Genomic DNA, 13,408 nt, shown 5'->3' with positions numbered 1-13,408 from the left:
GTGAAATAAGATAAAGCCACTTCAAGTTTCAACGAAAAAATTTATTTACAATAGAGAATTTCATTTAAGTGACATGCATTTTAATTTTTTTTTCATTTTTAATTTTATTTTACAAATCAGCAAATGCAGATAAAGTTTACACTCCTTAAGGCAAGAGTCCCCATGCAAGTAATACATGTTTATATTAAATCCAAAAGACATCCAACATGGGAACTCATGTACAAAGGGAAGGCTAGGATCAGCAATTTGTAATTTCTTAGAGAACTTGACAATCTCCCTGATACAGGAACTTTGAGATCAACTTGCTATGAATTATACTATGAAAATGCAAACAATAGCAAGAAATTCTGATAGTCATCTTAGTACTGCATACAATTAAATCAACTTTATTTAGAAAGAAAATACAGTAGTGCATACGAAAAAGTGAAAATATAACCTGTCCACGTAAATGTATGGACATCAGTGTGCCAATGGTCATATTGCACTCAGTATTGAAGTCCAGAAATTTGGTTAAAAGTTAGCTTTTCCCCATTTTGGCAATCAGTTCGTCACAAATCTTTGTTAATTCTTCTATCTCTTTATTCTGGAAAACAAAAGGTAACATTAAATATTATGAAAAATATTGTTGCATTAAGATGAGCATTTTAAAAAAAATATTCAACCTTTGGGAGAGGTGTGGAGGAATTAGATTTTCTCCAATAGTGAGAACAGAATATATAAAATACATGCGTACATAGTAGGGCTACGTGTAATGCATTCAAGCAATATGCTTGTTTCCAGACAGAGCACCTCCTACTTCAATAAATACAATTTCGCACTGAAGCATGTGGCTTTACAGCAGCTGTTCCTAGCCTGGGATGACAGCGCGTAATGTAAATTTGTTTCTAGGCTGCTCTTCATAGCACTATTTTCATTCTGTTTTCTAGAGGCTGTAAGCCAGGACCTCTGTGTTACACTGGAAGTAAGCTCCTTTGCTAAGCTAGAGAACACGAGATATAAATAGGGATTTACACATCACTTTTGCTCCAAGCTGTACAGGCCTGTGCCTGACCATTGTCTATATAACACCTACTACCATTTCAGCTAACATTGGGATTACAGCTAAAATTAAAAACAAACAAAAAATGAAAGAATTAAACCAAGGAAGACCTCAAATCCCCAAAGCAAAGCAAACAAAGGGTACACAGGTGCACGCTGAGCTTTGACTGGGTCTGAATCAGCCCCCGAGGCTGGCCAGTGGCTGCGATCACAGCCTGGCAGATGGGGCCATCTGCCCAAACTGCCTGGGGCACTCAGCAGATTTTGCTTAAGGCTTGAGCAGGGTGCGTACTCAGAGCAGAGAGCTGCTGGGCACGAGGAGCAGGAGGGGTCCTTGGGCAGACCTTGGCCATGGTCTGAGCTCCGGAGGAGAGCTGGATGCAGCCACTCTGGGGATAAGGTTGTGCTTCACCTTGGCCATACACCTGACTTGGTGTTAGAAGAGCTGAGCTGCTGCTTACCTTTTGTTCCAGTGTTCTTTCCAATGCATCCACTTTCAGCTGCTCCTTACGAAGGCTGGCCTGATATGCTGCTTGCTCTTGCTGAGCCTTGCCTCTCACTTGTGCAATTTCAGCATTGGCTCTAGAAAAAACAGAGGTTTTTGTCACGTCAGGTTGTCTACAGAAGGGGACAGAAGGTACCCAAGAATGGACTATGTATCAAAAGATGGGTGTTGGAGGGCAGGGCTGCTTTCGCTGTATCTTTGAAAGCAGCCTGAGACTTGTCCCTAGAGACTTTTGATGACTCCCTCCCTTGCTCAGCAGAGGCTGTAAAATCCTTGCTAAATGTCTGTTCCCTCTCTACTTCTCTCAGACTCGTGCTGTGGTCAAAGGTATTACTTAGCTGGAGGTGTTTTATGGAAGTTTCTCAATCTGATCTCCAGTTCTCACAGACTCTTGGGTCTAGAGGACTGTAATATGAGTCCTGGATGTAACCCCAGCAATGCTTCCTTGGGCATTACATGGAAGCATTAAAGATGACGATAACAATAATATCAGCTGGACCTGCCTGTCTTGAGCCACAACCAGATGTTCACTCCTCACCGGTGGCTTATGGAGTCACTTGTCCATACAGATCTGGCATGACCTTTTGTGCAACTCCTTATCACCCTCCCAAGTGCTGATCCAGCTTAGAACAGGGATCCAATACGAACAGAGGGAGGCTTGCACTGAAACAGCTGAATAGCACTTACACGTTCTGTTCTGCTGATTGGTGTAAGGGCAATAACACAGCACAGGGGCAATAGCAAACCGCGGGGACATGAACACTAGCTGCAGCTGTAAATATCTGAGCGCAGCCCTCCACGGCTGCACAGACCTAGCTAACGGCTTCTTTCTTGATCTTCCCTGCAAAATACGTTAAAGAAACATGAAGACATTTGATAAAGATAGAATTTTAAGGTGCTTTATGTGGCCTCCTCTTGGAGGACCCTTTCAATATGAATATCATTCTTTCTTTAGCTATGGTCACCAGCACATTGCAGAAATGCTCAGTGTGGCATTTCATTAAACTCTCCATCACAGAGCAGCCTTGGCTTGGCACATTGAAGGAATAGTTTTGGGATGAAGGTCCAGCCACAGGGATCTTCCTGCAGCATGAACTCCTAAAAAGAGATGTGCACAGTCAATTACCTGTCCAGTTTTTCCTCAGCATGAATTTTGAGTGCTTGATACCTCTGTTCTTCTTTCTTTACTCGGGATAAATACTCCTGCGCGCATTTCTTTAATACTTCTTCATTCTTAAATGAAAACATTATGTTAAATTTACCCTAAGAGACTGAAGTGTATGACAGGCACTCACATTCATATATTTAAGGGATGCTGTCTAACACTGACACCCCCCCCCAGAGGCCAACCGAAGCAATACTACACAGTGCAAAAAGCTTTACAGTGCTTCTGTTTGCATTTGATACCTGGCTGGAATCCTTTGTCTGACCAGAAATCACGTATTAGATTTACCAGAACACTCAGTCCACAAGCCAGCCCTGATACCTGCTACAATTCCACAGTTATGTGACATTTATTGAAATAATGGGAACAAGAAATGGGAACAAGCTACTCTTGTGCAAAATCTTTATCTTCTCAAAGCTGTTAGAAAAAGAAAGCACAGCCGAGCATTCATGCTCTCCCTACCCACAGCACACTGCAGTCTGATGTAGTAATTCAAACTCACGACTGGAAACAAAGATGTGCCTGCTGTTAAGCAGCTTTGGTTTACCACCATGTGAGAGTCTGCTGGTTTTCCTCTTAAAAGGAAGGAACTTTAATATGACTCACCTTTCGAAACCCCTCCAATACTTCTTTCATTTTTTCATATCTCCTGAAAAGATCTGCCAGTGATTTCTCCACTGAGTTCAGATCTGCCAAAGCTTGCTCCTTCTCCACTATCAGCTGCTGAACGGTATGATGGGAGACAGATTTCTCTCTCTGTTCATCCTCTGTTGGAAAGAAGATGGGAGGAGAAAAAAGCAATCAGTAAGGACACTGATTTCACTGTCATCTATAGCTTCTACTGTGTTGTGCTCTTTAATGCATGTTACTAACTTTGTGGAAGATCCAGAAAAGCCATTTTTATACAGAGACACAATCCTGTTTTGGAAAAGTTTGCTAAATACAGTGATAATTAAATATTTTGATACTAGGGAAAAATGAGAAAACATCTAACTGACAATTTATTTCACTTTGAACTCAGCTCTTTGAACTCTTTGAACTCTCGCACCATCTTTTCTAATCCCATACACAGAATTAAATCAAGCATGGAACTTTGCTTAATTTAACCCAACTCAAATTCTTCCCCTGGACAAACACTGCTTTGCAAACTTTCATTCTTAGGAGCTCTGTAGGCAAGTGCCAGAAAGGAAATCTAACCCTGGACAGACTTCTTAAATTCTGGTTTGCAGAAAACATCTTCTAAGCTTCTCCTGCGTATAACTAAGGGAGGGTGGAAAACAGGAATCCGAATCTGTGCGGAAGATGCCATTTTTCAAAGGTATTGACCTAGTAATAAATCAGAACACCTTTAGAGCATTAGAAGGAAACGTCTGGCACTGTCTAGTAAAATGGTTTACTGTTTGCTCCATATCACAAAATACGATTTTTGTGTCCATGCTTTAAGGGCTCCTTTGAATGACATTGCAATGAAGGCAAACCCAGAAAAATCAGCACCTTTATACTACTTTGTTTTATAGTACTGTGGTTTTTTTCCCCCTCTGACAGAAATCGAAATAAAAGTTCTCCCAGCTAAAAAGCACAAGGCAGTTTAGACTCTACAGCTTCTCATTTAAGCCTCCTATACTTAGAAACGTTCTGCCAAGAGTTGAGTTTTTTACTCGGACAGAAGCCTTCATCTGAAATCAGTATTTCATGGTGTCGGTCGGCTCTGAAGTGCCCCAGTTCACATTGCACTGAGCCTGCAGCACGGGGCGTAGCAATACCATGATTTTACCAGCAAAGAAATGCCCCAGCAGTCTGAAAACTTTCAATATTGCATCGGAAAGAAACAAACTTCCCCGTGCACTCTTCTGCATTCTGACTTCTTAAAGACATACTGTGGTCATTTGTAATCCCAAATAAAAGGAGAAACCCACTGATTTCCCATTCCTTATTTATTTTTCCAAAACCTGGCACGTTGTCACCTTGTGTTCCAGCAGCAGACTCCTTTAGGCACGCTGGAGATTTCCCACTGCCCAGCTCAGTCCCCAGCCGCTGACTGCAGGACGCTGCTCTTTGGCAAAAACTCGCCCGTCACAGCTCCGTGCAGAAGAAAGCAGCCATGTGCATCACCAAGTGAAGTACTTAAAAGCACTTCATGTGGCAACGCAAAATAATAATAATAAAATCTGCCTTTACTTTGTCAGGTTACTGCCATATTTTAGCATCTTTGTCTTGTTTCGAGGGCAATCCAGAAAGCTGGTGACCCAAGGCTCACTCCTCACAACTAGGGAGCTCTTTCTTTTCCTCCCAGCACATCCCTGACCCCTGCTCTCTCTTCAGCTGGACCAGCTCCTTCAAACGCCCCCAGCCCAGCTGCCCCAGCACACGTGAACTGGGACAACTGGTGCCAGACGCTCACGTTCTCCTCTCCTGGCCCAGGGACTGGGGAGGGAGCTGAAGACGAGGCGTTTCTACCGGTGGAGCAAGGAGGAACGGGTCACCTGAAGAGAGGGAACGTTTCTGGTGTGCTTCATCTGGCTGGAGCAGGACTGGCAGACCTACCAGATGTTTTCTACAGCTATCATTTAGCTTTAATGAAAAGCTGCTCAGCGGAGCTACGCTGACAGCAGCCTGCCAGCCACATCTTAGCTAAGCAGCTACAGATGCTTGCCTCTAAATTATTTTAAAATCAGATTATGAAGTTATCTGATGAAAATATTTTAATTAAATGGCTTCCACGTCTGCAAAACACACTGCCCACGGCTCCCCACCACCACTAGGATGCTCAGGAATAACGCTGTCCGGACTGCCAGGATGAGACCACCACCACAGGACGAGCAGACCCGCTCTGGGGCTCAGCCCAGTGTTCCACCACTGAATGGGAATGCAGCAAACAGAGAACAAAAGCCAAAGAAAACAAAAAATGCAGAATGCTGGTGTGAAAGTTGGTGAAAAGCTTTACTTACCAGGCTTGCCTGTTTGTTTTTGCAAGCAAATAGCAAGAAGCAACAAAAACGGAAGCAAAATAGAAAATCAGGAATTGTTAGGAAAAGCAGAAAACAAGTAATGCAACATCCCGTAATGCACACAGCAAAACATCTCTTTGGTTTTCATAATGAGCATTTCATTATGGCTTTACACTTACAAGTACACGGATACATTTTTAACAGAAAAAAAAGCCCGACGTTACAAATCCAACGATACAAAGTAAAACCACGAGAGGGATTTCGGCAGGGGGCTGCGGGTGAGCGTGACCCCGGTGTGTGTGTGCAGTCACCCAGGGTGAGCTGCAGGCCTCGGCACCACGCAGCACCAGCAGCAGCACAAGCAGCAGCCAGCCCACAAAGCCCCGAGCAAGGCCCTTCTTTTTTGTCCCCGTTCCCAACAGGAAGGGGAGTGTGTCAGGGGCTAGGAAGTGTGAGAAAAAAGGAAGAAGCGTTAAAGCACCAGAAAAAAAGTTATGCAAAGAGACACCAAAAGGGATCTATACACCGGCAGCTTCAAGCTCTGCGGTACAGCACGTGGCATGAAACTAATTGCACGAGCTGCGCCGGGTAATGCTGGGCTCTATGCGTACACACCAGCAAATACGAGAGCTGCCACAGCCCCTGAAGTCAAGGGCAGTTACTGTTTGCAACGCGTGCTTTCAGTGCCTTTATATGCGACCACGTCCACCACCCTGTGTCAGTAACACCACTCGTTTGTGTTCATCCTACAAGGCAACCTGTAAAAGGCTGAGTAGGATCCACCAGCCACACTGAACAGTCATCAGAGGGATTTGTGAAATTGGTTCGCTTGCAATGCCCCTGTATAAATAGCTCCGAAGGGTTAAATCATAAACAGAAAGAGCAGAGGCACTGCTTTTGTTGGAATGCACGGTTTGTGTTAGCAGTGAGACATCACTGGGACACAGCTCGGTGAAGTGCATGCAAATAGCCCGCAGACAATCATCTGCCTCTACAGCGTGGCATTTGGGTGAGTAAATTCGTTTATCAGAAGGACAGTAATTTGCACAAACGTCAGGAGAAAGTGGGCTAATTAGATCAAAAATTTACATTAAATGCAGTGAGAAGAAGCCTCGTATTTACTATGCTGCAGAATTTGCATATTGCTCCAATTAACACATGCTTTCTGTGCCACTCTTCTTTCGGTTGTTTTGAAAATGGACAGCAAATTACATTATTCACAGCCACAGCTCTTAAAAACTTGCTGTAGATCATTTGAAAGACTCTGACATCCTCGGAATTAGAGGTTTAAAGTTTGCTATTTCCTCAGTGTTCAAAGATACAATGTTTTAAATATTCCTGTTTTCTTTAAATAAGAGGAATTGGCAATTGCAGCATGTGCTATGCGTGCCATGGCTGTGCCTTTATCTTAGGATCCCTATCCTGTACCTTCTCGTTGCACTACAGACTCAAAATGTGATTTATTTATTTTTTAAATCTGCTTCTCAGGGAAGAATTTGAAATCGGAAAGAAAATTCTGTTAAAACTACATGCATATGCTGGGGATAAAAGGGCAGGCCCTGTGTTTGTCCATACGAACAGCCAGGTGAAGCTGCCGAGCTCCCTGCACTGTTCCTGGGGAGCTATGCACAGGACAGATACAGGACAGTGTTTTTCTACCTACATGCTGAAAAGATTCAGATGAAACTCTGCAGTACTGAAAACAATCACTTTGCAGCAGCAGAACACATGGAACAGGACACAATTTCTCCAGTGTTAGAAAGAAGAATGAAATCACATTTTGGGGACTGCGACCCTGATTCTTGGCCACGTTTGGTAAATTTCCATGATTGCACATGAAATACCAGAGTACATTAAGTGCAAAACAAAGGGAACCAAATTCTTGGCATACTTTGGTCACTCCTATTTTAACGCTTGCATGATGAGAACGACAGACATTATGCCAGAAAGCAGGCAAATTCATTCAGGTTCACATACAAAAGGCATTGGAGGCACAACACTAGGGAATGAAGCAAGGAAACAAATATTTATTTCTAGACCCTTTTTTCTCTTTACACGATAGGAAGCTGGGCTGTCTCCCAGGGGCTATAAAATGTAGAAAAGCAGCAAAAGCACCAGACAGCTGAACTACTCCCCATCCCCTAATGCTAAAAAACAGAAGAAATGCAAAAATTGGGCGTCGCACAACACTGGCCATGGGACTGCCAATTTGAAAAGGGACAAACCAACATACATGATAAGTCAATAGCTGTGACAGAAGTCCTTCCGTGTAAAAACCCTTTGTTGAAAGACGCACAGTTGCCCTTTGTGTCCCTGGCATGCTGTGCTCTCTCTGACAGCTCTCCCAGGGGAGTGAGAGCAGTAATTTATTTCGATTTGTTAATAGCCGGTGCGAATATGCTAGATTCACAACACTCTCCCTGCTCGTGGATATCAGTACCTAGATGAGCCTTTCTCCTGTGTCTCAAACCCCACAATTAACTGCCAGGCTGCTCCCTGCTGTTAATGATGCTTCCCAGTGCTTTACCCAAGCCTGCCCAGGTGAGCACGGTGCTGCTTCTCATCACCCACCGCTTCTTCTCCTGCTCATCCCCATGCACTTGGCCGGGGAGAACCCACGACCCCGTGCAGTCCTGGGCACTTCTGGAGCTGAATCCATACAGGACAGCACAAGGCACTGGTGCTTTCTTCAGTGAGAGCAGGAAAAGAGCTTTGGAAACCTGCTGAGGAGGCTTTAACATCGCACCCTGGGGTCAGGCCTCCTGTGCCAAGGAAGTGCAAGAGTCCTGCGGGTTCTGAAAGGCTATCGAGTTTTTCACTCATGGGGCATTCTGATAACAAAGGTATTTTCTGATTACTGAGAGGCAAACTCTGCCACAATACAGATCTTAGAGGAGACCTTTATGTCAGTAAGTAACTGGGGAGGTGGATTGACCACTCACGATCTCTCAGCTGGGATTGAAGTTAATCTAGGTTTTGGTCTGACCAATGCACTTACCACAGATAATCCCCGTTGTTGTCAAGAGCTAAGTTTGGTATCTCCTGTCAGACAGCTGTGAGCAGATGACTAAAGGGTTTTTAGGTCATTCAGAGTCTCTCCCAGAGACACCCGTGAATTCTGGGCAAAGCGTCTGAACATGCTTCCTGTGGGACAGTTTGCTTCGATGCAGAACAAAAAGCCCTGACCTTGCTGTACTACCTGCACTGCCTCGGGGTCTGCTTTCTGTAAAACGAAGCTCTGGCTTTTCATCACAACCCAGCAACACACACCGGTGTCCTCGGATGCATCCCAATTCCCAGCAGCATCAGCAAGTGTAGCTAGCATCAAAACGAAGCCTACAGACAAACGTTTCTGTGCTCTCTTCAGAAAATCAGAGTGCAGGATAGCATCTTTTCACGGTAGAAATACCTACCTATCATCTGAGCAATCGTCTTCTCATATTCTGAAACTATTTTCCTATAAGGGGAACAAAAACAAACAACTTTTGGCAAACATCATAATTGCTAATACTTATGTCGAAAATAAAGCTACTCGATAACTGAACGAAGGTATTAAAATCAGGATACGGATCCCACACCACATTTTTATAAGCTCTTTATTACCTATGTAACAAATAAAACTGACAGCTTAAACGCTGCTCCTTTACAGGGAGAGAAAAGGAATTGCTTCGAAACAAACAAACGTGTTATTTGACACATGCCCAAAGTACATTACCAATCCTGCTTTAAACATAAACATAATTGCATCGATTTCTTTCTTCCATCCCGTCTTTATTCTGTTTGCTTATTTTAATGTAAACACTAAGAAAAGTTATCACTGGTAGGCAAGTAAACCTAACAGGAGTACAGCTGGCCCTCATCCAAAATGTATCTCATCTTCCACTCTCTAAATGTGAAGAACCGATCCATTAGCACTTAAGAGAAAATGGCTAAAACATTCAGTTAGGGAGCACAAATTCCATCATGCCCTATTTCACAAATCTGTTTTGAAACAGAGGGGGTAAAATATTACTTTTAAGACTATTTTATTTTACATACTCACGGTAGGCTTTGAGTTTCCTTCTTGAAAAGAGGTTAGCCAAAATAAGCAGATTAAGTGTGATTTAGAAAGATGATCCATCCCCTTCCAGAGCCAAATAAAGCTAATAAAATGAGACTAGCTTGATCAGTGCTTTGATTTGTGAGCCACATAGGACTGCCTATGAAAAACAAAATTACTGCACACTTCAGCTGAAGTGGATATTCAAAATAGCCCGCTGGTATTTGAATACATATTTTGTCAAGTCTTAGCTTGCATTCACGTGCCCCATTTCAGCTCAGTCTGCTGCAGTTGGTGAGGTTACAGCAAGGATCGGGAAAATCCCAGGACAGAAGTCAGTAAGGAAAGGAGAGAGCTGTGGAGCTCCCCAAAACCAAACGCAGCCACTCCAGCACTGCCTGTGGGAAATCTGCATCAGAAGCAGACCCCAGACACCGGGATCACTTTCACGTCCGAAGACGACTACCTCAAAAACCTACTGTAAGCAGGAAGGATTTTAAAGCCATGTCATATCCCTGTAATACTGATCACCTTTGGGAAGTTTTATCATCCTAGAAAAATGAGCCAAGGACTCAAGGCAATGAATACAGCATTAAATGCTGTTACAGTCCAACACCTCTCAGCCTGGGCTCCGCCATGGAATTTGGCAACAAAGCGAAAGAATATTTTCTATTTCTTACTTTCAGCAGCTTATGCTAGTTCAAGCACGCACCGCATTCTGTGCATTACCCACCCTTACTAATAACGTAGCAGCTGCTCAATAAATGTGGGTACTGCAGCGCCACAGTGATTCTAATAATATTCAGTTTGGAAGGCGAGGTAAATCCGGGCTTGTTCCAGATTCATGTCAAAGGGCTTTTTTAGTCAAGCAGCCTAAAGAAACACCACATTATGGAAGGGAACCCCAAGGACGCTGGCCACATCATTCCTTTGTGATGGTGCATCTTAACCCTCCCTTGAGATGCCACATGGACTTAACTTCTGGGATTTTAGGTCTTTCAGTCTACTATTGAATTTCTGCAATTTCCTAAGTCATAAAAACACAGAAATCCAGGGCTACCTCTCCAGAGGTCACCTGCTTGACTTCTCACACCGAGGCATGATCAATTAGACCTCCAAACGACCATACTTAAGTATTTCAGGCCTGTCTCTGGGTGCACCCTTGGATTATGGTATGGCCCACCACTGGTTATCTGTTTGACAAATATTACAATATTATAATTCTCATCTTGGGCTCTGTTCTCTGGAGTGGAATTTCCTCCAGACTGACATTTTTTCTGGAAACCTAGCTGATCTCAGGATATTCCAGGTAGAGTACGCAGGGCTTGCATAAAGGAGCACTGCTTCTCCTTTTGGGGTAAGTGATGCTTTTATGCTTGCACTGCCAGATAATCCCTGCCTTTCCCTTCATTCCTTGCTTATAATTATGTCACATCCAATTACCGCATCTCTAATTTACCACACATGGACTGATTTAACATCTAACCTTCCAAGTGAAATCTTTCTTTGGGCACACATGCACATTTCATCATTTTGTGACAGTATCTGCCAGACCTTTTCCCCATGTATGGTAGGGATGTGTCTGTGGGAAATTTGGCTTACATAAGGGGTCTTTTTTTTTTTTTTTTTTTAAATCAAATCTTATTGAGATCATAGACACAGAAGCAAACTCCTGTAAGGAACACGAAGGTATAGATCTACAGTGTGTCAGCTGCTCTGCATCATCCCTGCTCTCCTTTCATTAAGGGATAAGCAACCTCTGTCAGTGCTTGTTTGCAGCTGGCAGGCATGTGCACCCAGGCAGTTCCCAGAAAACAGACAAAGTACCACACTGGAGCATGTGCTGAGCTCTGAGTCATTCTTTATACAGTTGCTACGGTTTTTTTTCATTCCATGTGTTGCTTCTTAGATTTGACTGCTTGCGGTGGCTCCTTTCCATTTTGCCTCATTATGCACTGAAAGAGCTGTGCCGGGGTTTTGGTTCCGTTCCCAAGCAGAGAGCAGGAGGTGAGAGAACTCAGCGGGGTGCTGGGAGATGGTTCCTCTCAAAGAAATCAAGTGGCTGCCCTTGCCTTTTGCAGACGCCTCCCTTAAGATGCTTTGGCTCTAAGCCCTGCACTCCTCTACTGAAATCTGCCACGTGTGACTCCTGGCATCCCTGCTAGTGTTTGTTGACTTCTGCACCACAATCCCCTATTACCTCTACTACGTAAATACAGTTTTCTGGGATGCCAGCAGGAATTGCACGTGCAGGTCATCCCTTGATACGGTTCATTGGCCTTAGCTTTAAACAACCTGGGCTTTTAACTTTGGGAAGAAGTTGGCACTAAGAAGAGAAGTGATTTTGAAGAAAAGTCAGTTTCAGAAGCGACCACAGAAATTATTACTCAGAAAGATGGATGCTCAAATAATCTGTCAGTTCTCTTTCATTTATGAGTTAAGGGCGTGGAGGTTGAGGATTGTGTCTGTCTGTTTGATGGTACAAAGTAATAGACTTTAGACTCCATAAAATACTTCTACAAAGTCTCTTTAAAATTGATGACTTTCTCAGATTCAGATTGATGAGCCCGTCAAACTTATCTGTATGTTGCTCTTATGGCATTACCACTGGAAAAGAAACACAGAATGGCTGAAACTTTCAACTGACTAAACGGGAAGCAAAAATGAGTCTTTGGGCAACACCCTTCACCTCGTCCACTACAGTGACTTTGTTGTCACCTTTGCAAATGACAAGGACCTGGGCTGGGGTGGAAGGTCAAACCTGTTATGTTCCAGTATACAAATATTTAATGTAACAGAGACGGGTTTGCAAGGAGAAATAAAATACATTAGAACTACAGATATAACTAGAAAGACCTGAAAAGCTCAGGGTCCTTCTGTCAGCTCTCAAATGGAGCAGCAAAATCCAAGATAAACACTGGTTAACTGAAATCAAGCTTAGTGTGTGTGATAATTAAAAGTGTAGCTCAGTTCAAAGAAAAGCATGTTGAATTTTCTCGAAGGTCAACATTCAGAGTCATTCCTTTCCAAGGAATGTTTTTCTACTGCCAGCTGAATTTTTGTTTTTTTTTTTTTTAATGTTAATGAAACATTTTATAATAATCTCCTGAAGGGAGCCTCTACTACTCATACCTATATTCAAACTTTCACATGCTCTTTTCTGTTGCCAAAATTATTTGCAGAAAGTGAATTTTAAATTATCATGTGCACATCTCTGCCAGCACTGCAGGCAGACTAATTCAGTCAAGCAAGAGAAACACCACAATGCAATCCATGTGAGAATTCACAGGTGTGGTGAGCAGCACAAACTGGAGAAAATTCTTTCCTTACATTAAGATTACATTAGATTAAGACCCATTATCTCACTATTCTGAGGATGTAAATGAGATTAGCAACATATAAGTCTTCAATGACTACCTTGAACAACAGTGCCCACCACGCATGGCAAAAACAAAGTATCAGTTTAGGATCAACCTAGAGTGTGCAGTTAAAAATAACTGAACAATTTCAGCTAACCAAAACAATTATACAGTCATGGTACTCTGTGTACTATCCACAGTCTGAAAAGAGAGACTGTCAGTGTGGTTAGTGACACATTAATAACCCACCTCATTTCCATCACTTCCCTTCTGCTTTCTTCATATTTCTCTTTCCACTCAGACACTTCTCTTTCCTTGGCCACAATCTTAAACAAAGAAAAAGAAAAGCAAAAA

General features: G+C 43.0%; 1 protein-coding gene across 18 annotated transcripts in view; it reads right to left on the bottom strand.

Moving 5' to 3' along the window:
• Positions 1-20: 20 nt before the first annotated feature.
• The window catches only part of TACC2 (transforming acidic coiled-coil containing protein 2), a 131,404-nt gene continuing 118,016 nt past the window's right edge, over positions 21-13,408 (bottom strand). For all 18 annotated transcript variants that reach the window (XM_080597102.1, XM_080597105.1, XM_080597100.1 and 15 more), the window contains 6 exons: positions 13,304-13,380; positions 9,070-9,113; positions 3,315-3,475; positions 2,670-2,776; positions 1,500-1,620; positions 21-583 (listed from right to left, as the gene is read on the bottom strand). In XM_080597102.1, coding sequence (XP_080453228.1) covers positions 518-583; positions 1,500-1,620; positions 2,670-2,776; positions 3,315-3,475; positions 9,070-9,113; positions 13,304-13,380 — 576 coding nt within the window. In that variant the 3' untranslated portion in view covers positions 21-517. The remainder of the gene's footprint in view (positions 584-1,499; positions 1,621-2,669; positions 2,777-3,314; positions 3,476-9,069; positions 9,114-13,303; positions 13,381-13,408) is intronic.

Source organism: Anser brachyrhynchus (genome assembly GCF_964034855.1).
Source record: "Anser brachyrhynchus genome assembly, chromosome: 6".
NCBI classification, from domain to species: Eukaryota; Metazoa; Chordata; class Aves; order Anseriformes; family Anatidae; genus Anser; species Anser brachyrhynchus.
The sequence above is the reverse complement of the archived record's forward strand: the minus strand, read 5'-3'. Positions and strand labels throughout refer to the sequence as shown.